At 39.1% G+C, this 26,624-nt stretch overlaps 1 protein-coding gene across 1 annotated transcript in view; it reads right to left on the reverse strand.

The window, feature by feature from the left end:
• Positions 1-26,624, reverse strand: part of SMC5 (structural maintenance of chromosomes 5) — a 51,448-nt gene that overhangs the window by 20,359 nt on the left and 4,465 nt on the right. The window contains exons 6-17 of the mRNA XM_071581666.1: positions 25,585-25,725; positions 21,696-21,857; positions 17,496-17,567; positions 16,679-16,934; positions 14,803-14,957; positions 12,206-12,319; positions 11,054-11,148; positions 10,715-10,847; positions 10,111-10,284; positions 9,804-9,973; positions 6,192-6,315; positions 2,082-2,204 (exon numbers count right to left, since the gene is read on the reverse strand). Of these exons, the coding sequence (XP_071437767.1) occupies positions 2,082-2,204; positions 6,192-6,315; positions 9,804-9,973; positions 10,111-10,284; positions 10,715-10,847; positions 11,054-11,148; positions 12,206-12,319; positions 14,803-14,957; positions 16,679-16,934; positions 17,496-17,567; positions 21,696-21,857; positions 25,585-25,725 (1,719 nt within the window). The remainder of the gene's footprint in view (positions 1-2,081; positions 2,205-6,191; positions 6,316-9,803; positions 9,974-10,110; positions 10,285-10,714; positions 10,848-11,053; positions 11,149-12,205; positions 12,320-14,802; positions 14,958-16,678; positions 16,935-17,495; positions 17,568-21,695; positions 21,858-25,584; positions 25,726-26,624) is intronic.

The following is a 26,624-nucleotide window of genomic DNA, read 5'->3' on the forward strand; positions in this document are numbered from 1 at the left end:
GAAGTGGTCACAGCACTGAGTCTGACAGAATTCAAAAAGTGTTTCGGATTCTTGGGATGGTCCTGTGCAGGGCCAGGGGTTGGACCCTGTGGGTGCCTTCCAACTCAGGAAATTCTATGATTCTGAGACTACTTGGGCTACGTATTAACAAAGTTTTGCAGTTTCTTTGGCTGATACCCGTTATTTTCAATGAATGCTTCATGACCAGCACATAACCTACAAAGATACTTGATGATTCAATAGAGAATTAATGGTCCCATAATTGTAATGTTAAGGCTTCAATTTAGTTCACTACAGAGTTTTTGTACAACCTACTTATTTCTGTTTCTGTGTGGCTTCCTCATTTTTGCGGATTTATTTGTGTTATAAAACCATGCAGTAACAGTTAATTTGAGATTAAGCTAAGAAATTCTGAGTTTTCCCCACAAAAGTATATAATTTAAAGCAGAAAATAAGAAATAAACCACAGAGTGTACAACATAAAACATTCACAGGAATGAGAACTCCTAAGATAAAGGGGGCTAAAGATTTAATTCAAAGACTCAACATGCAGCACAGGGCAAGTATAGCTTAAGGTTTCATGTACAAGGAAATCCAAAGATGCATTTGAATATTCTGAGGAGTTTTTCTACAGAGCAGGTAGACTTCCTAGAAATTCTAATCACTGGGATTAGTAATTTTAGGGTTTTGTTTGTTTTAATGTTCCTTGAGACAACCATCAAAAAGAGAACATCTGACATGATTTCTTCTATTGATAAGGTTGAATGCAACCCAGTAATGACAACTAGTGGGATGCCACCTCAATCAAACACCTCTCAGTAGGGAGGGAGGTAATTTTGTTTAAGAACTATCAGAACTTTTGCCTCACAAACACTGTGTATTGATCTGACCAGACACCTAACTATGCACCAGCTCAAGCTACTCTCTAAAAGATGAAAATGTGTGGGCAGAGACAATTAAAAACATTAATTCCCTGTGACAACACACACTATTCACTCAAGATTCAGGGCTTTGTAATCATCTTACTGCTTACTGAGCTCCAGCAATAGTCATTTATACAGGATTTTGATAAACTCTGAGTACCAGGTACATCACGTGTGAGAACTGATGCAACAGCCATTTTCCAAATAATATGCTGGACTTGTTTCTGTCTTCAAGTTACTTTTTGCTCCTCTTAGGAAGTTCTCCTCTGTCCAGTTTCCCTACAAATGCCAGTAACTACAGCTTCAAGTGGTTTTCCAAAGACATGCCAAGGTCATTCATTTTGGAAGTACATATTCATATCCATGGAAGTAACTATCACTTACCTTCTGAACTGCTTTCCAGTTTATATTTTTATGGATCCAACTGAATTAACACTAGATTATAGTTAACCTGACTCTTGCAAGACTAGGGAAGAAAAAAAACTTACTCCCTTTGCTTTGACAGTTTATTCCCCAGTGTACTAGTATACAGATTCAAAAACTGACCTCTATGCTGCAGCAATCCCCGAGCATCACAGCATTCTCTGCTCTTAGGAAAGAGTACTTGCATGTGGAACTAATTCCTCAGAGACTGCCTTTTTACCAGAATGCAGAATAGCCTCCTAAGGACTGTTCATCCTCCTTTCTGTCCTCAAAAAAGGCATTTAATTACAGTATGAGGCAATGAGCTATGAAAGAAAGGTAAAATAGCTCCATTCTGCTGCTGTACTTTCTGGTTCATCTTGAGCTTGTATTTCCCATGTGGGTCAGAGCTACTTGTCCATGGATAGACTCAAAAGAAAAATAATACTTCCAAGTAACAGCTAGCCTTTTTACACACACTATACATTTTAATAAAAAGATCCAGGGTATGATGATTGTTAAGCTTCTGTAAAAACGTGTCTATCTGCCTTAACTGAGGAAGGCAAAGTTCCTGTTCAGCTTCAAATGAAAAAGCTGAAGTCAAACTACAGAAATCAAGGCTAAATATTTAGCAGTACTAATACCCACTTCTAAACAAACACATTGAAGTTCCACTTTCAACATCATAAAGGCTTACAAATAAGATGTTTTCACAGTAGATATCCCCGTATTTATGCTGTTTATTTAAGATGTTACCTCTGCAGCTCTTAGCTGTACACTTTCTGCTTTATACTCAGATTCTAGTCTGTTCTTCTCAGCAGTTGCCTTAATCCTTTGAAGAGTCAAAACTTCATTGAGGATGTTCAGTGGTATGGTACCCTACACAGAAAACAGAAGAAGTAACTTTTTTTTCACCAGAGACTCAAAACTGATACAATCACTATCTGGCTTCAGAAACTATCCCATTTTTCCATTTGTAACACACAGTATCACACTGTGTTCAGCTCATCAACACTGCTGTCAAATTCAATGAAAAAGAAAGATGACTTACTGGTGACTCAAGTTCCTCAAGATGTATAGTCGTCAAGTACTTTTATCTCTAAATATGTGTATATATACACACACAGATGTACAACACTGTCAACCAAATAGCAAGATAGATAGATAGATACACACACACATACATCACTTTCAACCAATTTCACGTCAAAACCCCCCCACATTCTCTTTGCCATATACCCACATGCGAAATATAAGAAAAGCCAAGGCCAACTCAATTTTTTCTCAGACACAGAATTTGGTGGATGTCATGGTGGATTTTGGTGCATATCGAAAGTCACACATAGAGACGAAGTAAAAGTAAAACAAAAGATATATACATCTCAGTGACAATGCAAGTTGACCAACCAGATGTACAGTGACTGCAGCGTCACCTTGTGTCTTAACTGAATGGTGTATGGTAACAGAAGGAGGCCTTACTTGGGAAGCTTCGTAACAGGCTTTAGCGATTCCCAGAGTCTGGTTTCATAATGTTGACATTAAAATGGTTGTTTCCTTAAACAAGTCACTCTCAAGAATGATCCAGAGGCTTCCAAATCATCAACAGATTCTTGACTGCATGAAGGGTAGCTTCAAACTTCAAATAAGGGGCATTGAGAACACCAGTTTACGTTGTTTTTTTTAACGACAGGCACATAAATAGAGAAAGGAATACTCCTCCTTAATGAAAGGTAGGACAAGGTTTCAACTGTGGACACAGGGGACTGAAATAGAATGATTTAGCTTTAGGCAGCTAATTAATCAGTTTGCTTCTCCATTTGACTCGCTCCAATGTGGCAGGGAAGCCAGCTTGCCCAGAACTCCTCGCAATATGCTGAACAGAGCGCAGCTCTCTACATAGCTAAGCCACATGCATCTGTCCAGGGTCTGGTCTGTCCAGGAGACCTCTTCCACATGGGCCAAGCTATTTCGCTGGCATCTTGAAGAACCCCTGGGGAGTTACCATCAGAAAACTGTTACATTTCCTGCCTTGGCAGAGCCAGCCTGCCCTGGATACCAGCAACTTAACGAATCCACATCGTGAAAATGTCTACCCAGAGCTGAGCTGGCCAGTAAGCCCCAACTGGAGGGTATTTCAGACAGCACTCAGAGGTGCCTGGTGGCCAGTCCAGCTCAGGCCAGACCAGGTCCATTCTGACTGCTGTTCCCACTCCTTGTCACTCTGCCCTGCCTGCCTTCGCCCTGCTGGTCCTGCCTTCCTAAACCCTACCTGCCTGTGTCTCCTGCCTCCTTGGGTTGGTTCCTGCTTCTCTTCAGGTGCTGCCGACTGCTCTGGCTGAGGATGCCTGCCTGCACCTCTCCCACGACTGCCTGACAGCCTGCAGACAAAGTGTTGCTCCGTGCTGGTGGTGAACTTTTTTTCTGTACTTTCTGTTTGAACTTCAGTGTTTGGCATTGTGTGCTTTAATCTCGTTTTCAAGGGATCAATTAACGAACAATATTATCAATCTGACTCAAACCCGATGGCAACAGGGACCTACAAGTTCAAGTTTTGAGAGTGTTATCTTCTGATCACGATGGTGAGCCAAGGTCTGACAAGGTTTACTATTGCCATTTCAACACAAAGTTTCAATACTGTGAACTTGGACACAGGAAAATGTCCATTTTCAATTCTCTTAAGCAGTTTAAAAACAATTACCAGAAATGTAAATGGAAAAAAAATTAACAGGGGAGATGAAAAATGGAAAAAGATTATCCAGCAACAACAGCACAAACAGAACTAGACCTAAATGCAGCGCCAGAATCTGTAACAGTGGAACATGGCTGTTTCTGTCAACTGGTTGTAAAGTACTGACATTTACTAATTAGGTACGTGCCAGGCATACTCTGCGTCTGTGCAAGTACATGTGCAGCCTGTCTCTCCAGCTGACTAACTCTTAAAAAAACAAGATCATATTACCATCACACACACACACACAAATCTCATACATGTTTTAAATTTCCCTCTGTGGCAGAAATGAGTATGCTGGAAGCATACGGCTACTTAAGTTTTTCTCATTTTACTAACCTACAGATAGTATAACTAAGAAACCTAGTACAGAAAATATGAAGACTCACTTAAACTTGGAAGCATTCATGAAGTATTGGCTTAGGAACAACCAGATATGTATGGGTTTCAACTATTTTGATAAAACACATAATGAAGTATCTTTCTTGTACCAGAACATTTTCTTCTCTTCAGCATGTACTAGCATGTATTTGCTACAGCACACCAAGTGTGAAAATTGAGCTGACACACAACTGAAATAAATCCTTTTTACTATCAGTAACTATTTCAGGCAAATACCATCCATCCTCCCCTACACTCCTGGTATTCTGAGAAATGCATAGTATGTGTCAGATCTGTTTTCCTGTACTGTGCGAAAGAGACTAAGAGGCATTCTTCAGGCAGGCCATAAAGCATTCAGTAAACAACTTCGGCTGCACTTTACAACAGCAACACACTTGGATCATTAATGTACTGGGAAATGGGCATCAAATATAAAAATGAAAAGCCTGTTTCTAGAAAATCCTATTCTAAATAAAGAACATTTGCACAAGTTTAGAGAAAAGGTACTTTTCAGTAATCTGACTAGCTGCACAAATCCTGTAATTTCTGTGAAGTAATCTACAGTTTAAGTAACACTTTTAACATGGCGGGTGTCTTCTGTCATTTTCTGGCATTTTCAAATTGCTGTGGCTGGCTGACCCAAAGGATGATCTCTGAAACAATGCAATTGTTGCCAAGTCCATGCCTATCAACAAACATGAACAGCCCAGCCATTTGGAGTATTTTTTCCTCTATTATATAAATACTAGGAACTGAAGTGTTTAGAAATCATCCTCACTTCAAAGATAACACACGGCTCTTTTCAGGGGTAAGCAAGGGCATGTTTCCATGTTAGCAAGTCATGGCAGAGGGAAAACATAAATGCTCAAACTGATTTCAAGAATGGCATCATTTCTTGCTGGGTGCAAAAGAAAAAGCAGATGCCCTCGGAACTAGAAGTAAATGTCTTTTAGTAATTAAAAAAAACCCAACTCAACCCAACCCCCACTAACCCTCCACCTACCAAAAAAATCTCACCTCTTAGAAAATTCACCTTATAGCATCTTCCATTACTAGGGCTTACAGGCTAAGCTAATGCAACAATGAAGTCCAAATAGTTTTCTTCTTTTCTGAGTTACACAAAAACCTTATTACCTTGGAGCCTGAGACATCAGCATTTTTCACATCCTAGATGCTTTCCACAATCACAGATCCTTACAGTTTCAGGTTACTTTTTCATGTAACTAATGACTACTCTTTTTTCAGTAAAAACAAGGACAAAAAAACCCCATTAGATTATGAACTAGGTTGGAAGGAAAAATTCAGAGTTAGGATTTATTCAGAAACCATATTGGCTGAAATGGTCATACAGTTCATTCCTGTGTTTACCGAATCAAACCCTACATTGTTGAGACTTCAGTCACTGAGAGTCTCAATCAATACAAACAAGTGACCTACAAATCAATGACAAATGAACAAGTTCATAAAACTTTCAAAAGAACTTTCTCTTGAAGAAAACTAGCTTGCAAACATTTACAGCAATACGTCCAGACGCTGAGTGTCTTCTACTTAAATTAAAACAATTGGACTTTTTCTATGACTCTGAGATTAGCTGAGTTGATTAAAGCATGGTGCTAATAAAGCCCAGGTTGAGTTCCAGTCCTGTATGGGCCATTCACCTAAGAGCTGGACTTACTGACCCTTGTGGGTCCATTCCAACTCAGAATATTCTGGAAACTGAATAAAAGTGGAACACATACCAAAATAAAAATATATACCTTTGCATGATGCTTTAATTCAGTAACAAGTTCTGCTTTCTGCTTATTTATTTCTTTGATCTTTAGATTTGCCAGCTGAGATTCCTTCTCTAGGTCGACAGCATCTTGTTCCAGTTGTCTTAAACTATGGGAAGAATCAATATTTGATTAATTCTTATTATAAATAGATTGTACTAAAAATACAAAAATTGTTCAAGTTGATGATGAACCCAACAGCAGGCAAGAATAGGAATTTTGTAAATCTGAATGTTCCAAATACATTAGAGACATTCCCAATCTCTGCACTTTGCACTGCAACATACAAAAGACCAAAAAATAATATTAAATAAACTCCAATTGTGGCTACTAACAGCATCAGCATTCCTCCACAAGCATAGTCCTTCACTTCTGTAAATTTCAAATTAAAAAGAAATCAGAATAAATACCCTGTGTAATTGCATAATACTCAACCTTATACTATGTCATAGACATCACTGAATTGTTAAATGTTCAAACAACGAAAGGTGGGGGAGGAGTGTCCTTCAGGGACTTTTTCTCTCCCTGCCAATACAAAAGTTTTGGGTGTTGAAGGGACAGGACTGAGAACAAAGGAGTGGCTGAGGACTTTAGATTCCAACTTAATGGTGGGGTGGAGGTGAGAAATGGACCCTCAGCACCTGGGAGTGGGGAGAGGCTTTTCCTGTGTGCTGCTTCACTTGGTTTTGGGCAGCTGCAGTGACTACAAGCCACTGTTTGCTGGGCTGGTGAGAGCTCCTTCTGGCTCTGTTCTTTCCGCTTTCCCCCTCACCTCTGGGCACTCTGAGCTTCAGAGAAAGAGCAATAAATAAGGAGGGTCATGGCTGCTTCAGGATATGCTGCAGATTTTTTTTTCCTGGGGACCGACTTTGGCTGCAAGGCGATTTCTGGGAAATACAACCACCCCTCAACTTTCAGCATTTCCTTCTTTGAACAAAGGAGAAGGAGTCTGCTCTTCCCTGCAGAAAAGGTTCCATCCCCCTCCTACATGAGTCATACTGTCTCTTGCCTCTGACTCGCTGGGAAAGGACTGAGAACGAAACTCGTGGCCAGATGAGGTGCAACACTGCCACCTGCTGCCCACAAATATAACTGCACCAGGAGGAAACCACTGGTTTGGGTTAGTTTGGTGCCGTGGGGGTAGTTTGCTCTGGTCTGTTTATAGTTACATATCTATAGTAGTTAAGAACAGTTATCCTTCTTATATGCATTTTCTAATTAAAGTTCTTTTAAATTTAATAAGGGGTTCTTTTAAATTTATTGAGGAGGAGCCCCCTCCTCTAGTCTTGGTAAACACTTTGGTTTCCCTTAAACTAGGCCAGGATGTAGCAGAAAAGCATTTTGCGACTGCACAGGACTTACCATTACATCCTCAGGGAAGAAACCAGATGTTGGGAAAGGACAGAATCTAGGTAACTTGGAGAGGAATATGAATGGGAGAGAAGTATAGGAAATGACTGCTCGCTACTTGTCCAATCATGCCATTCCATTCCTCCTTCTTTTCTTGGACAAGCCACTCTTTTCAGCACTTGTGTATGCACAGGAGTCTAAGTGCAAGGAATTATCATCAAATCACAAGTCAGGGGAAGGGGCCTGCTTGACTGTGATGGCTGCACCTGGCTGGAGGGGAGTGTGTAGACGTAAGTGACAGCCACTGGAGCAGCACCACAGGTCAGAGGCCCATCTGACAACGGTGCTAAGCACCTGGTATATGTGGAAGTGTGCAAGAGAGAAATCCCTAACAAGGACCAAGCCACAGTAGATGGGAAGTGGCCTGGAAGTCAAGAGGGTATGTATGTCACTGAGACCACAGAAGAAATGGCTGCTGGAGGGACCAGGGGAGTGCAGTCAGGCTGCCAGAGACTGCTGTCTCTACAAGTGAGACCTGTTGGCATGTGTATGTATTTAAGGGTTAAGATGACATAGGTAAAGGCTAGGGGCCAGAAACTGGGGGAGTCACAGCTACCTCTGCACATTTGTATTGCCTCCATGTGTCTGAGGGAAGGACTACAGAATGGGCTCCTCAGAAATGATGGAGTCACACAGCCCATTCAGCATGTATGTACACATGGGTTAGCGAGGAAGTCTGTCCTGGCAACAAGAGCAGGGTTACAGCCTCAGGGGTTTGCATTCCCAGGTACCAGCCACTGGGGAGCCAGGTCCAGGGGCAGTTACTGTCTGGACCTAGCTGCTGATGGGATCTCACTGCCCACAGATAGGTGCGTAAGTCTCACTATGGGAACCCCATGCTGCTCAGAGAGAGTGGGAACATGAGGCAGCCACTGGTGCTGCATTTGCTCCACTGCTCTGTGTGTTCATCTGTTCTGTATGGCCCTGTATAAATACATACATAGGTGGTGTTTAGATGTGTTGAGTATGTCTAGTGGGCACTCCAGCTTAGATTCACTACTGGATGCACGTGGGAGGACGAAGCTGCATCAGCTTCATCTTCCTCTGTCTGCTGGATTCAGACTAATTTCTGTAACTGTTTCAATGCTGTCTCACACACTATTGCTGTATTCAAGTTTGAAGACCACAGTCTGGAGTAGCGGAAGACTAGATTGGCAAAAGTGTGGTTAGATGGTAACTCTTGAGTTTGCTGCATGGTGCCTGGAGGCCAGTATCAAGTGGGGTACCACAGGACTGTATTCTGGGGCCTGTCCTGTTCAACACTCCTGCCAGCAACACAAGATACAGACAGAGGGCCCCTGTCATCCAGTTTTCTGATGACACTAAATGGGGGTATGGAGCAATAAACCTGCTGTTCAGAGGAGCCTGCTGAAGCTGCAGGAAAAGGTCAACAGAAGGCTCATGAGATTCATAAAGGACAAATTCAGAGTCCTGACCTAGGCTGAAGGTGGGTCTGGCAGTGATACAGGCTCAGGACTGACTGGCTGCAGGGAAGGACTTGAGGTATTGGTGGAACAGTGAGGTGTATTTAAGTGAGCAGTGTGCTCAGGCAGCAAACATGGTCCTTGGCTACATGAGTGGAAGCACAGGCAGGATGTGTGTGATTTTTCCTCTCTATTCAGCACTGCATATGGTCAACACATGACAGAGAGTGGCCCAAAGTTGAAACAAGATGGAGACTGGACATCAGTGTTGTTGGCTGCTTTCTGGCAGCGTGAGCTTAAATGAAATACCTTTTCAGGCCCATGATTCTGCCTTATGACAAAGTATAACAGAAGAACTAATTGCAAAGGCCCACAAACCAAAAGAATGTTAAGAAAAATACTATGGACAATCAGGTCCAACTCAAAATCCTGACATGCTCACTTAGTACCATTTATGTACATTATGGTATTATCTACATATATGCTACTAGAAGAGAAGAACATGATAATACTAGGGGTCACTGCACATATTTACTCCAACTGGAATCCTATGATTTTATTACAAGAAACCACCTGGAACATTGTTACCTAGTGTATTAGATACTGTCTTACATCCTAAGTGCCTTCCTTGTCTTGATTGTCACCTGTTATCTGATACTTACCTACTGGTTACTCTGTAAAACACAATGTAGTAAGAGGAAGGCAAAAATATCTTTTTTATTAAAATGTTCATTTTTCATAGACAATATGGCTTGTTTCCTACCTATCATACTTCAAACCAATTTTTGATTCCAACTGTCTTCTTCTGTTTCCTCTGTCTAAAAGCTCCTTCTTCTGTTGCCTGAGCTCATTGTCTCTGTGTTCCAGATGTTTCTGTCTCTCAAGCAATGTAGTCAAACGCATATCCAATAACTTCAATGCATTATTGATGATCTAAAATAAAAGAACACACACCACTAGCATTCTTACCACAAACAGACCATAGTAACAAGATGCAAGTAGGTTCTGCTTAGTGTATAGTAAAATGGGAAGTAGTTCACAACATATACAGTGTAGGAATAAATTCCTACCTGTTGTTGGCTTTCCAACTGTCTTCTTTCATCTGTATCCACTGAACTACTGAGAAACTGTGCTGCCCTCAGGGATGTGTTAGTAGAGAGGGTTAGATTTGTGTAAGAAGATACTTTAACCATGTATCTTTCTTCTGCTGTGTATATTTGCCTAAATTTGGTTTCTTGTATGACCTAAAAAAAACATACAAAACCATTAATCTGACAAAAGCATTACCTGAGGCAATGCTTTTCAGAGCAAGAAATAAACTAAAACTAAAATCCACTGTAAAAACCTTAAGCTTATGACTTCCCCCCACCCATTTACTGCAAAAAATCAGCCCCGTCATTGGCCAATACCAAGACACTGACTTGGAACAGCATGCAGGACAAAGACAGACTTAACTTTCTGTGAAGTACTGTATTAGGATCACTGAATTTGTTAAAGTGTCTTGCAGTATATGAGTCTATAATGAACTGTTCCCACTTCTAAAAGGACAAATAAAAATAAAAGAAGAAATAAAATCACTATAGCATTTTTTAAATTCTTCTACACTAACTTGCCAAAGAGTTTACAATATAAAACCCTGGACCACAGGTGTTTGTGCCACTTCAGACACCCTACCCTTTCAATCATGTCTCTGGTCCTCTCTGTTCCCACAGGAACTTCATGAACACGATACTGGTAACAAAGATAACTCATCACAGGATGAGGAGCATCAAATAACTCTCGTAAATATGAGAAAAACCCGTATCGCCTGAAGAAGAAGGGAAAAAAAAAGCACCCATCAGAAAACAAATTTAGCAGGTAAGCAAGCTGAAGTTACTGAAGTCAGAAATAAGTCCCATTAAACCAGAATTGAACTGGTTCAAAAATCTGATTTGCACAGAAATTTCTAACATATAGCAACAGCAAAAACCACTGCACTGAAAACCATTCCCCCCAGTACAATCTGATACATACTGTAATTCCTCAATAGGTCTTGAAGGTAGTCTTTCAGCACATGATTCAGCAGGTGCACATACAGCATTCACTCTCAGTTTCTGATGATCACGTATCTAGATTTAGATTAGGTTTGGTAAGAAAGACCAGAAAAATTTACTATATGAAAACAAAGTATTATCAATTCACAGCATCAGAATTATTTTAAACTGATGACTCAGAAAGAACCCACACGAACACACTCTAGCTCTGACATAACCAAGTTCTCTAAAAGCAAACCCTAATGTCTCTGAAAATATTATGCACTAGGGGAAAATAAAAGCAATCAAATGCAAAGCCAGGTGCTCAATCTAAACAGCTAATCTGGATGCAGTAATGAAGCCCATGTTCTCAGTTGTATAGCCATTTTGCACAGATAATGGCAGACCACTAACAGCAAGGTGCTGAAAAAACTAACCTTAACAGTGCAAAAATGACTGAGGATATAAATGAAACATTGGCTTATCTGGTTAAAGCAGTCTTGCACTGGGTTTTACAACCCTGCAGGCAGGACAAGTTCTGAGAACCTCAGATATGACCACTATTGTTCATGTATTTAAAAATTACATGGTTATGCGAAGGGAAGACAGGTCTTCAAAAATTGCAAGACAGTTTTTCATTAGGCACACCATTCTGTATTCAGTAGTTGGAAAGCATTATGACAGTTTAATACTGTATCTTCTAGCTTTTTCCTCCCACATCACCTTCCTGGCTTTCAAAGGAACAATCTCCTCACTGATTCAGGAAGCAGTGGTATTAAGAAAACACAAGCCTGATTTGCTGCTTGGACCATGCACATCACAAAAGATGCTCTCTTGCCTCTTTGGTGAGGAGGCACTGCAAAATCTTGGTACTCAATCAGTAGTCCCACTCCAGCTCATTTCTGGTACACCTTTATTTTATATTTTGTGATTATCGCCTTGCCAAGAAAAACAAGAAGGTATTTCTAAAAAGACACATTTTCTTAATGTTTCTGCATATCTCCAGTTAGTCTAAGCTTTAAAAGAAACGTTACTCCAGAAAAAAAACCTCTGAACACTCTGTTCCAGTCGAAACAATATCTACTTGGCAAACTCCATGTTTAGGTATCCTGCATCAGTATTTAATCAATTTTTAAAATAGGTACAAACTTGCCTCCACAAGAAACATTTCCATATCTTCTTGACTCTCAAAAACGAAAGCCCTCATGTCATCACTCGAAATGTGGTTTTCAACATATTTAGCATGTCTACTGTCTTTTGTGTTGATCTAATAAAGAAAGGTAATGAGAAGATTATTTAATACAATTGGACTTACCACTCAAGAACATTTTAAAAACTCCAGTTGATATTCAAGCCTACATTTAATGAAAAGGAAGAAAACATCTTTAAAACATATTCCCTGCCTATTGTTACAACCAGTTCTTTGCAAAGAAACCTACTGTAAGTCACAGGTCATTGCACTTAGTTTTTAGCCACTCATATCCTTCTTCAGCACTCCCAAAGCTACCACTGTCTCTCTCCACACCACCTCACCCTCCTCTGCTCCACCCTAACCTTACAATTGTAATTAGCCTCATCTAATGCCTAATGGCCCTGCTCCAGTACTACTGAAGGCTTCTCACTGTTTAGAAACAATCAAGCTAAGGAATTAACAGTAAACACCACGTTCACAAATTGTTCATATGCAGTTTCTCCTAACTGGACACTGTGAACATCAACTACAAATACAGATTAGTGAAGCACTAGTCAGAAAGATTCTGAGACAGATTGAATTTCTTTGGATTCTTTAAACATAAAACAAAACCCATACTTGATAGATGAAGCTTTTCATATCTGAAATGTTAATGTTAGTATTTTTCAGTTAACTCTCACTAGTAATCAGACATTATGTCACTATCTATGCATTACACACAAAGACAAAATTACACAGAACTACACAATTCAATAAGTTAGCTACAGTTAATAGCTATTTGAAAGCTGGAATTTTTAAGTACATGATACAACTTAAATGATACCAAGTGTGCTGGCATTGGCTGGGGTAGAGTTAGTTTTCTTCACAGTGGCTCGTATGGACCTTTGTTTTGGATTCATGCTGGAATACTCGATATTATATGATAACATTCTCAGTATATGAAGTAGGGAGAACGAGGAAGGGGGTGGAAATTGGAATGATGGTGTTTGTCTTCCCAAGTGTTGCAGTTTAGGAATGATATACTCGAGTTACGTAGTCCCACTAAATCCATATCGCCACTAGCTCCCTAACTTTCCCTTTCCTTTCCAGCTCTTGCAACATGGAGTTGAGAATTGGAGGTAGAAAGTTGAAAATCACCACCTGAGAGAACAATTTACTGGAAGCAGCAATAAGAAAACAAACAGTAACATCAACAATATCTGTAACAGAAGGTGTAAGACAAACAATTTACACTGAAAGCCCACAACAAATACTGACTGGCTCTTCCCCACCATGCTTTCTGCAAACCAGAAAGGGACACCCTTCTTCTCAGAAGTTAGAGTCCCTTTATCCCACCCCTGGCAGTGACATAAGGTGGCCCCAAAAACACCTGAGTCTGGCCTCTCAGCCACACTTCCTCTCAGCTCTTCCAAAAAGTTAACCCTGTCCTCAGCTGAAACCTGGACACCAAGTCACCATTACCCATGATGGGGCCCTCCTCACCTGGAGAGGCTAAAAACCTGCCCATGGGAAGCAATGAATGAATTCCTTGTTTTACTTTGCCTGTGTGCACAGCTTTTGGCTTCCCTATTAAACTGTCTTGATCTCAACCCATGGGTCTTTAGGCCTTCTGATTGCCTCCTTATCCTGCATGGGGGGCAGGGGAGGAAGTGAGTGAGCTGGGATTGAACCACAACACAAAGAAAAATCTAGACATTAATGGATGTTAGAGAGTTGAATGTGGCCTTAAAATAAAAGGCACAGTATCAAAGCATTTGTAAAATTAACTTGATGTGGTCTTCCAGGAAGAACTGAAGTTCTGGTAATAACAGGAAATACCTGGGATTCTGTACTACACAAAAGTTAATTTTTAACAGTCCTAGTGCATGTACCAAGAGTAAGAACTGATATACAAATATTCTAATATACGAATTTAAATTGTAGCAATACAGTATTACATAAGCTTGCAATTCTGAGAAGGACTGCACTGGAGACATCCTCTTCACATTACATAGGGCATATCTATCAAGACACTGAGATAATGATGGAGGAATGCACTAAAAAACACCAAAAAATCAATATACTCTTTGAAAATTTAGTTCTGCTATTCTTAGCTAGTGCAGCATCTGTGAAACCAAACCAAAATGCAAAACAAAACTAGGGATAGATCAGGCGTTTCTGTGTCTGTAGCTGGCTGTGCAAAGCAAACCAAAAAGACCCCTAGGGATCACAGAGACAAGTAGCTGTAGCTGTGCTACATGGGTTGATACTCATTTCTGATACCACTGCTTTTTTAATCAGCAAGTAAGAACTACTGAAGTCTAAATAACTGGATGCACCTCAGAAGAAATCTGCAACAGGCACTTTCTTGAGGAGGAAAGGAACCATGCCATCTAAATGTTGAGAATTACTACAGTGCCTAATTACAATTCGTTCACCATGCTAATGTCTCCTGCACGTACTTGGCAGGACATTCCTAGATGTGCCTTAAGTCTTTCAAGTCATTCTCCAAGTCTTGTAAGACATGAATAATCTAACCATTAACTAGTCAAGAGAGATATGCAAGTAAATTTTCTTACTTCAAGCATCATGGGTTCACAAACTCTTCTTTTAAACTTGTCTTTGTTCTTTCTTAGCCACATAAGAGCAGAGTATGTGTCTCGGAATCTCCCTTTTAGGTTCTCTTCCTTCATTTTCATTATATTATTCAGTTGTCCAAGGTGATCAATTACTCCTGTAATTTCACGTAGTTTCTTAAACAGAGGCAGTACACACTGAAACTAGCATTTTTCACGATTTATGGACTATGCTACTCCAAAATGAAGGATGTTAGTAAATGCTAAGAACTAAGAGTTTCCAGAACTGAGAAGCTGCTTAAAGAAATCTTAAGAACTGTAAAGGCTTGAAATCTAAAACAAAGTTAAAACTGAACGAAGAATAACAAAACTGGTAGCACAGTAAAAGTACAGGCATTTCATCATAAAAGCAAGACTTTGTTTTTTAAATTCAGAGGTAGAACAAAACATCCCAACAGAAAAAGAGGCAGTGGAACAAGTAACAAGAATACCTGTGTGTTATTTCATGTTTGGAAAAAACAAAATGTGTGACAATAGATTGTCTGTCAAAGCATTTGCTAGTCAGCAGAAACAGATCCAATATTTTCTGTGCTGTTCAAGATAAAATATGCAGCATCTCCCTCCCCAGGTCTCCTGGATTCTCTGTAACCCATTTTCTTCTCGGAGTCTATGGCAAGTTATACTGGGTATGTGCAAATGAGCTACATTCACTGATGAATACAGCCAACATCACCTACCTGACAAGCTTCCGTTTTTGAATTTTATCTCTTTGAAAGAAGTACTGGCAAATTCTAGTCTAAGAAGCTGTAATTAAGATTAGATAAAGTTCACCTTTAAAGGGCAAATGCTGCACCAGTAGCTAATACATTGCCAAAGTGGTAATTTTAAACACTGTACCTTAAAAGAAAACTGCTAAAACTTTTATTTTTTTCTGCATCCTGCTAACCACACACTTTCATTTAGTAACAAAAAATCCAAAAGGAGTGTCCTTACCCAAGATCAGAAACACCAAGTTTTTGAAGAGCAGTTTTAAGGTAAACTGTTAATTTCATATCTTACTCTATTTTGAAAGTGGTTTCTGTTACTTTTAATAAAACTGTGTGCTGGTTTAAAGGTGAACCAGCAGGGGAAATGAACTCACCACGAGAGAGATTATAAGTCAGACCTAAAATTTAATAATAATATTACAATAACAACACTGACACACAAAGGAGATTGCTTTCAACTCACAAAACCCCAGCAGTATAACCCAGTGTCCTGGGGCACAAACCCAAGGGGGTTTGTTTGCCCTTGTGCTGAGACCCCTGTGGTTCCCCCAAGTCCAGAGCAAAAGGAAAAGAAAAACCTGTTGGTGTAGGCGAGGGCTGTGGTCTGGGCAAGAGCGGTGATCTCCTCCTGTCAAGGTCCTGCTGCTGCTCTGGATCCGACGAGAGGTTCCCGAGGTCTTCTTACCCACCACTTATGTACCCTCAGGGAGCTCTCAGTCCCTCCCCCTGGGCGGGGACTCACACAATGGGTGATTAACTCTGGGAGCCAGGGGGTGTTGAGCTGTTGATGGCCCATTAGCAGCTCCGCCCCCTCAGGCTGGGTGTGAAGTGATAATGGCTCCCTGGGCAGCTGCTGCTAATGGCCCATTGACCTTGGGGAATGATAGAGGGGGTAGAATACACAGCTTTGATCACCCCCACACAGGGTTAGCTGGTCCCTCCTGCTGAACTAGGACAAACTGGTAATAGAAAGCAGGACTGCTACACATGTAAGCTAACTATGAGGCTTGAGGTGAACACCTGAAATTATTTCACTACAGTAGGACAAGTAGATTCTGTAGAGACATTAAAATAGTAAAATAATTCAACAAACAAAAACACAAGTAACTTACTTTTCTCTTCCCTCTCTTGATTCCTTTTCTCTGCTCTTAGATCACTGACATCGCTATCAATATTTGCCTTTTCTTCTTGTAATTTTTTCAGCTCGTTATTAACAGCATCAATTTGTGGCTGAAGATTTTCACACACTACCATTGTATTCAGCTCATTCTTCCATGCCTCTATTAACTCCTGAGTATAGCGTATTTTCTTTTGTCTGTCCATTTCTTCAGCTTTCTTCATTCTCAGTTCTTGCTTAATTTCTTCAATCTAAACATTTTGAGTATTTTCAGTAAGCAAGGGTTTTTAGTATGCTGAACCTACTATACATAAACATCCAGGATACCTGTGCAACTGGTATTAAATATTGATTTAACCATGCACTAAAACCTAAGAGTCTGTTACAGTTCCAACAACGCTGTAACAGCTGAAATACATAACCAAAAACACAATCAAGATTTTAAAACAATTCTTGAAGTTCCTTCATTTTCATCAAATCAGAAGCCTAAAGCTTAACACGTCCCTTAGAACGTTTGAAAGTTAGCATTTCAAGGAAAGCCTGTCACATACAATGTGTGTATGTATCTATATTTACACACACATTGTCTATTCCTAAGTTTGTTGTATCAAGGCAACTCACTTTATGTAGCATACACCTTTCCCTTGGTAATATCTGTTTGATACAGGAGTTTTAAAGATTTCTTGTGTACTGGAAGTGAAGTGTGCAAGCACTTGCAGCACCTTCATGAAAAACTGCCTCTCCGCAAACAGAAGAGCAGACAAAAAAACCCCCTGAGAAACACAGAAAAGCACAAATATCAAGACTCTTACCTTTTTCTCTTTTATCTCCAAAGCATCTTGCTTCTGTTTAATTTTTTGGGAAAACTCTTTGATTTTAGCAGCCTGTATACAGAAAGGTATTTAAAGTGTAGTAATAAATTCAGTTATACTTGTAAAAAGTAGTCAAATTTTAAGCAACATTCTATATAATGTAACTATGCATTTACTCCACATTTTATTACTGACAAAGTCATACTCACCCATTTCCTATTATTCTTAACTGTATCTGTAACATGTATAATTTCAGCAATTTGTGAAGAATCGTAGAATGGCATGTAAACAGTTCACAACCATTCAGCTCTGACATACAGAGGAAGTTTCCTAATCTGACACTGAAGTAACTCCATCCTTGATTTCAACAAAATCTTACATATCCAGATCCTTACCATTATAAGATGTTCTTATGTCTTTCCCCAAACCAACTCTTTATCAAAGAAAGCTGACACTTAAGAGCAAGCAAGGCATTAAGTTCCTAGGCACAGAGTGGCCAAAACAAAACTTGCAGTTATCTTGCCCCTGAAGTGGACTGAAGTGTTGAAGCTGCATCTTACACAGCTGAGCTTTACAACATGTTGGTTCATGTGTAGGCATCCATATCTCTACTCTTTCTCTATCCTCAGCTTCTATAAAGTTGTACAATAATACAGACTGAATACAACTTCCTGGCAACACGCAGTCCAACTCCCTTCTCAGAGCAGGTTTATTAGTGCTCAGGCACTAACACAGCTGAGTTCTGAACACAATGGAGTGTACCATGCTTTATTTGCTAACTTAATTCCTCCTTCCTTGAACCCTAAAGGCTGAAAACAGTGCAAGAAGAATACTGGAACACTGCAGAAGGATGGAAGGACTATAAGAGAATTACAGTGCATTCTGCAGCTGTTTGCATGAAGGCAACATGGAACAAATACATCTTAGTCTTGAAGTTGACTGCTATGAGGGACTGATTCTGTGATGCACTCTCCCAAGAACTCAGGAAGGCACTCTGAAGAGGAAGCTCTCTCCCAGGAAATTCATGCACAACATTCACAAAACAATTTTGAGGCTCTCAAAATCAGGACACTATTAAGGAACTGAAATTTTATTTTTAAATTATTATATTTTCAGTTATTATATTTTTAGACATACACCTACTCTACAGAACAAACTAATAATTATCATTGTCTTTATGATTTTCATGGTACAACCACAACAGACTGTTTTATACTACTCAATATTGCTAAAAGAATTGCATTGCAGAGTCAACTCTCTTCAAATACCTTTAAAGAGCTTGAAGCAGAAACTGTTCTAGACTTCTCTTACACAATTTTATCAACTTCCTCTTACCAAATGGGTCTATTCCCCCCCGCCCCTTACCCCTCTAATCTACACATCCTACCATTCCAAGGCACCAAGTTTGACCAGAAGTTTTTAGTCTAACCCAATAATTAAAAGAATTTTAACACAGAAGAGACAGGAACAAAAGTCATGTGGTATCTTGATACAATAATTTCTTCCCAGATTTAGCTTCACCTTTACTTTTAGTTCAGGTCCTTCCAGGCAAAATTTTGACTCCATGCCCAGCTTTTGCCCACAAAGACAAAATGAAGAGGTGGTTGATCTTTGCTCTCACATATACACTCTCAAGCCAAGGCCAAGACCTCAAGAAGCAGTCAGAATTACAGCTATAACGGTATAAACCTGGACCAAAGGGCCTGAAGACAATCATACTCCTTACAGGTCTATATGTCCAAAATAGAGCAGACTTAAAAGTACTAAAACTGCTCTACAAGTTCTGGGTCAAAAATAGTTATACCGTTTCTATAATAAAATCATTCATTAATCAACTCCTGCTGGCTTACAGAAGAATTATCTGTGAAATGCTCACCATATGCCTGCACTTAAAAGGATGGACTTTCAAGTTACAAGAAATTCAAGCAGTCTATGAAAACTTGAGTGACAAACTAATTAAGAAGTAGCAACTTAAACAATTTTAAGGTATGGTGTTTAAAACTCTTGCACATCTCCTGCCAGTGCAACCAGCACTGATTCTCTTTCAAGAAGACATTTTAACAGCTCAACTACAAAGATTATGCAAGGAGGGAAATTGATTTCAGCACCTGAAAGAAAGCTACTAATGCAAAAATCCACCAAGTAGCAATACACCTCTAATATCTTCACTGGCCTACTACCTTACAAATTATTCATGCCATAACCACGTATATAATATATTCCCTTAAGTATTTTTCCACAATTTTGGACTCTATGCATTCAAGATACAATAATCATCATTCAAATTAGATGTGGACATGCTATTTAACATCAGAACAAAATTCCAATTTGGAAATGTCTTATTATAATGCAGCATAGCATCAGCTATAAATTAAATACAAAATGGTAACTAATTACTGGAAAGCAGTATTAGACTATTGCAAGAAGTCTTCTTTAAGTTACTTATTTCAAATACATCCTACTTCCTCCACTTTTGGCTTCTCAAATATTGTGAACAGATGCCCAGCTTTTTGGGCCCAAACTAAACATCACTTCAGCACACAGTGAACACTCAGTATGTGAACACTTGACCCTGTAAGTTTAGATTGAGCAGAAAAATATGCTGATTTAAGAGTGTAGATCATTTAGCTTGTGCATTCCTAAGTTTTAACTCCACTTTGTAGAAAGTACTGTATGCTGAGCAAACACTCTGCAAGTTAAAACTGAAATGATCCCTGTTCTGTTCTCAGTTTCTCAGAGTACAACGTTATCTTCAGAAGATAACTTCTAAATGACTACAGCCCAACACTCCAAGAACAATGGTACCAATGGTTAAGTAAACTCTTTCCTGTTTGAAAAAAAAAACCAAATTAGTACAACATTAATTAAATTGAAAGATGAGTAAAACACAGCAGAGTAACATCAAGCAGTGAAAAGAAAACTTAGCAATTCACAAGCATGAAGGCTCTTACTGCATATAAAAACTAATTTCAAGATTCCAGCTATTAACTTTCCTCCAAGGAAGAACACAACTTCAAACAACAAAAACCTTCAAAACAAAAACCCCAAATACACAAAAAAACGTGCATATAGATAAAATGACAACATTTTTAGACATTTAGGTACTCTGGATCACAGCATAATAACTTGTGGTAAACAAAATAAAAAAAAATCCAAAGAATAAATTTAGTAAAGGGCTTTGGTTATGATAATGAGGTACTTGAGTAAATCATTGTCTGGTACATATAAAAAACCAGCAATGCTATGAACAAGAATCTGGGCTTTGTTTATGTGGTTTGGGTTTGGATTTTTTTGTTTGGGGCAAAGGGGTTTTTTGTGTTTTTTTTTTTAAAGCAAGCACATGTCCAGCACATCAGCTCGCAGTGCACCAAATGCCACTTTAATTTCAGACCCTGCTTCTACAAGATGCTTCAAGGCAGGTGTTACATGTCTCCACATCAAGTCCTCTGATCTTATCAGTTACCTTCAAACAGAACTCACTGCAGTAAACATTCTCATGCTATCATTTAACTTCAGTTATCCACTAAAAATTTGTGCAGCTTGTGCATAAAATGACTTCTGTAGTCTCAGCAGTACATAGTTATTAACATTCTGCAGAGAATTACAGTACTATTTTTCATACCAAAACAGTAATTTTCCATAAACCCAGAAAGCAGCTATTCAAAAAAACAGGTAGTTTTATGCATAAAAGTATTCACAACTGATGAAGTATTACTGCCTCCTCATGGAATGCCATTCAATATTAGAGGAATGCTTTTAGAGCAGAAAAGTTGCAATTTAGCTTAAATTATGTACCCAAACTGGCTACATTTTAAGAAGAATTTTAAGAATATCCACAAACCCAAACCACAGAACAGATGAAAATAGGCATCTAATTCAACAGAATTATCTAACTTGGGGAAACTGTTAACATTGTATCACTGAAGATTTTTAAGGTTCCAAAAGGAGAATCATAAAATTTGCTCTTATAAAACCAAGAGCAGACTTTCAGAGGTGCTACTAAACGTTTACTAAGAAAGATACACCCTGAACGGAGATGTGGAAAAGGCAAAAGGAATCAATGGCACAGGTACTTCAGAAAAATTTCTTTTGAAACACATCATTATGACATTTGAAAAAGAGGTTATTACTTGACATTTCACAAAGCTGAACACAGAACACATGAAATATTACATGTTAACCAACAACTTAAATACCTACATTATCTTTGTTTTTCATATCCAGACTGTTCAAATTTTCTTCAGCTTCTTGGATTTTTTTTGTCCATGGGGACTGCTTTTCTTTCAGAATCTTCACATCTTTCTTGGCTTGGGTTCTACTTTGTTTCACTACCTCATGCTGCTTACGAACATTTTCATATTCCTTGGAGAAGTTGAAAGTGAAATAATTAAAGATTTTCATCTTTTACTCCAGTATTTTATACTGCCCTAACATTTTATTTAATGGTTCATGAGTTTTAGGAGGAAGATCTCTTTCAGAAACTAGTATGAGAGCAAATACTTAAGTAAAGCTCCTGTTACTAGTCAGAGTGACCAGAAGTTGTAGGTATCATTCAGTCCCAGTGAATAAGCATACACACATTTAATGGTTCTTAAAAATATGCAATTCAAGTAGCAGAAGAAACAACCAATTTGTCTGCAATTACCTTGCCTCTAAGTCCATCTGGGATCGGTGTGGAAAAGTAATTCCTTAGCCCCTTCTGTCCATAATTTGAGACTACTTAGGCAGAAGTCCTCAAGCTAAGGAGCAAATAACCACAGATAACTTCAGGAGAAAGAAAAGGAAAGGAGCTGGACAGATCATCAGACCCAGAAACAGACATAACCCTGCTGAAGTAAACCAAGGGGACAGAGTGGAACAGAACTTCAGAAAAGAAACTCCACCATACACCACAAATGCCAAAGAAGTCACTATCTAGGAAAATTTACTGGAGATACCATCTCTTTCCTTTCAGGAATTCAAGAATTCAGGTGCCCAAGAATCTCTGCTTCAAGAAGGTATAAATTTTGGGAAGAAAAAAATTTAAGCTGAAGGAGTGATTTATTTAATTTTTTTTGTGTTACGCTCTCTGGAGCAAAAAAAGGGGAAGGAAAAACATCCAAACTCCAAAGAAATAAAGAAACAAAATACCATTACATTCCATGACTGTTAAGAGTTCACGAGGGAAAAAAATGCTCAGAGGATCAGAGAAGGGAGGAGGAGTAGATTCATGTACACAAGGGGACAGAGGAAGGGAAAGCTGTCTGATTTTGTATATACTAAAGAAAGCCCCCGACATAGTGCATATGCCTAGCTTTTTCCAAGCCTTGGAGCATTAAAATAGTACTAGAAAAAGACAGCCCAGAAGCTATATCTGTAACAGCTAACTCTGCTTCATCTGCTACCACTTTTTTGCAGTTATTGCATTCCTCTGATTAATTACAAATAAATCAACCTAGGTGATCAAATTCAACGTCTTCCAAAGCAGTTCAGCATTCCCAAGAGATCAATGCTTTTCTTAATTGTAAATGTCAGAGGAGGAAAAGAAGAATGGACATGGCTTGGTCAAAATACATTTTCAAAATTGTGTTCCCAGGACATTTACAGCAGCAGGCAGAACAGTATTTCCTGCCAGTAAACTACTTTAAACCAGTATTCCTTTTGGTACACCACATGACCTGAACTTTAAGCTTGGAGGGGTAAGAAATCCCTTTTCTCTAAGGCTGTATAAAAGAAGGGTTATTATGTCAAGCAAAACTCCATAGCCCCGGTAGCACTGACTGTAGATTGCACCATCATTTGATGCAAGTCCCACTAAGGCACACACAAGAACATAAAGCATCCCCAAAATCTGTGAGTCCGGCTCTTTCATGTTATAATCCTAGGGTCCATTTCATGCAATTTAAAGCAGGTATTTAAAGGCTTATTAAACAGAAACATACAAAAAATGGTGCATAATTCTCTAAATATAGAAACAGTTGGCACTGTCTAGAGAAAAATGCTTCATTAGAAACATGTGAAGAGCAGTAGTCAAAATAAAAATGCACTTTGACAGTGGTCAGAACATAAAACAAGTTCAGCACAAGACATTCTCTCTTCCATTAGGACTAAAACATATTTCAGTTAACATGTTTTCAGGCTGTCTGTCTTCCTGTTTCATAATAGTATGCAGTGTTTATACATCCACCTCCCAGCTGATTTGGAGGCTCATCTATAGTTTCTGCTTTGTTACAGAGGTAAATCTAAACAGCCATGTGTGTTCTGTCTACAGGTCAAAACCTACCTTTTGGGGAGGATGGAGAAGAGGAAACACCCACAAAAGGAAGAATAAAATCCCATACTACTCTCAGCTTTGGTAAATTCAATTTAAAGACACCAAATACATTTATTCTTAGGACTAAACAGGGCAACATCAGACAAGGAAGAAACATGCACTTTTAAGACAATGTTTCTTCTTTTAGAAAGAATTTGGTATTTTGCCATGTAGGACAATATCAAGAGTTCTATCACAACTGGACAAACTACAAAATAGCAACAAACTGTGAACTTTTGTTGCAGCCCATAGTTCAAACAACCTCTACCTAGTAAAATAATTATGTTGATTACCTTTGATTTCAACTGTAGATTATGCACAGGAAAGTGACTTCTGCCAAATAATCTAGTATACACTACTGAGCCTGTATGACAAATCCAAACCTCACAAAGGTTTCAAAACACACAGTTGTTTCTATGGACTCAACGGCCAAAAAGTTAAATTTGTACCAACTGAGTGCACCCACCAAAAGCATTTAACATACTGAGCAACACAAACTGTCTTGAAGACAGCAGTAAGTTCTCAAACTTATGGAATGCAATTTAACTGGCAGCAGATGAAATTCTTAGCTTAGTTACCCCCTGTCAGTTTCCAATCAGCCTTCAGAGTCCTGTATATGCAAATATCTTACAGTGGCAAACAACTAGCATCAATCTAGATTAACTACGCAATACCTTCATCTCTCCTGACAAACTAACTGTCCTGTTAACTCAGCCAGGCCAATGCACATGTCACAAGGAAAGCCTGCATCACTCAGCAAGTGCTGACATCACAGAATGCATACCCTACTTCCTTAGCACCTACTACCATTCATCTACTTCAACTGCTACTCCTACACCCCTCTGAGCTGTTAGCAAAAACATTAAGGCAGTGACTGTACATCCCTTGAGACCAGCCACTCGAGATGCAAAGACTGTGTACAGTTCTTCATATATAGCCATGGGAGGCTTTGTTACATGCAAAATTGCAACAAAACAACTTGAATTTTCCGCATCCTCTGCAAGTAGTACATGCAAGTTTTGTTAAAGTTATGTATCTCTATTTCAGGAACTCCATAAAGCTTGCCAACAAGGCAAACAACATTGTCTCAGTAAACTGAAATCCACATCAGCTTGAACAGTTTGGAATAATTTAATCTGACCAACCATTCAACACTAAACTACAACTACCAAACTGCTGTACTGACTTACTTTGCTTTGTGTAAATGACCTGTCCTTGATTTTAGGCTCTTATAAATTTGTTTTAAAATTTCTCTGTCCAAATGCTACTATTTTTGAGACTGGCAGCCTAACTTCACAGTCATGTATGCCACAGATACCAAGCCTCAATTAATAAATTATTAAGGGAGAATGCAATCTTTAAAAAAACCCTAACAAAAAACATATAAAAAAGTCACAGCACAAAGAAGCAAGTACAACTGGCTAGCCCTTAAATTAAACCAGTAGTGTCTGCATGCACTAAAAGTACTGCTCCTGATCGGTATTGCTGGCTTTCCTAAATGGGTAATAACTACTTAAATTACTTCTGAAGCAACTTCTTCAGTTCAGCTACACATGTAAGCAAACATCTCATCACAGTTAGACCACAAACAGTATTTCAAGACCTGCTGTGTTGTTTGCATTAAGTAGTCATAACAATATTAAAGTTACCCTGGTCAAACTTCTTTTAATGCAACCTTTGGCCTATTTCCAATTTTGCAGTATTACAAAAAAATCGATCAGGCAAGAAAAGCACTGAAAATAAAGAAAAAAACAAAACAAAAGAACCACCACACCAAAAAAAAAAACAACAACTTACCACCCAAAGCCTTTTCCTCTCAAGCATCTCTATTAAGTCTTTGTGGCGCTTGCACTCATGGTATCTTTCAACATCTTGCTTGTATCGTTCAACTCTCTGTTTCATTTTCTCCAATGAGTTCGTTTTTTCCCTGCATAAGTGCTGCAATATAAGCATCTTTTCTGTGAAAACATTTCTCAGAAATAGTCTACATCTCACCTTTGTGTAAAAGCAGATGGGACATGTCACTAGAGCAGTAACTAGAGGGAAGAATCGAACTTGAAATAGTTGTCCGGTGCCTCTTTGGGCAAGAAGGGCTGTCTTTTGCTGGAGTTACAGGTCATGAGCCAGAGGGAGCAGCAGTTGGGTGGCTGCTGGTTCTGAGCCAGAGGTGGCTCGGTGGCAGTCAGGTGAGCACTTCTGCATATGAAATCACTCCCTCTTTTGTATACTTTTGTTAACTTTGGTGCTGTTACTGTTCATTTTATCTCATTGCTGTTTCCAAGAACTTGTTCTCATCTCAATCTCTGATCCTTACCTCTTGTACCTCCAGTTCTCCTCTCCAGCAACCCACAGGGGGAAGCAGAGGCAGGAGCAAGCAAGCAGGAGCGTGGTCTGGAGACTCTCAGTGGGAGCACTAAATTGGGGAGTACCATTTCTAAACCACAACAACCAAATACTTTCTGTGAAAATAAATCTGATTTAAACAGAAATATTACTCTGAAGGAAGTTTTTTATGTTTGTTTTAATTTGCTGAGGAAGTTCATCCCAGCAGCTCAAGCATCCATTTATCTAGATGTTTCTAATTAACTGATTTTGATAAATACAACCAACAAAAATGCTTGTGAAATTTGCAACAGAAACAGTAAGGTTAGTATGCGAATGGATGATGTATGAGTGAGAAGACATGCCTCAGTGTAAGCACAAGAATACACAGCAGGACAAAGGATTAAAAGAATGGCCTGTATGGCCAGAACAGACACTGGTCCCAGAACACTGTTCCTTTTCCTCTTTGTCTCTTCCTTTCTAAGGAAATGCAAGTCAGCAATATTAAAGCAAAG

Source organism: Pithys albifrons, chromosome Z, assembly GCF_047495875.1.
Source record: "Pithys albifrons albifrons isolate INPA30051 chromosome Z, PitAlb_v1, whole genome shotgun sequence".
Taxonomy (NCBI): domain Eukaryota; kingdom Metazoa; phylum Chordata; class Aves; order Passeriformes; family Thamnophilidae; genus Pithys; species Pithys albifrons.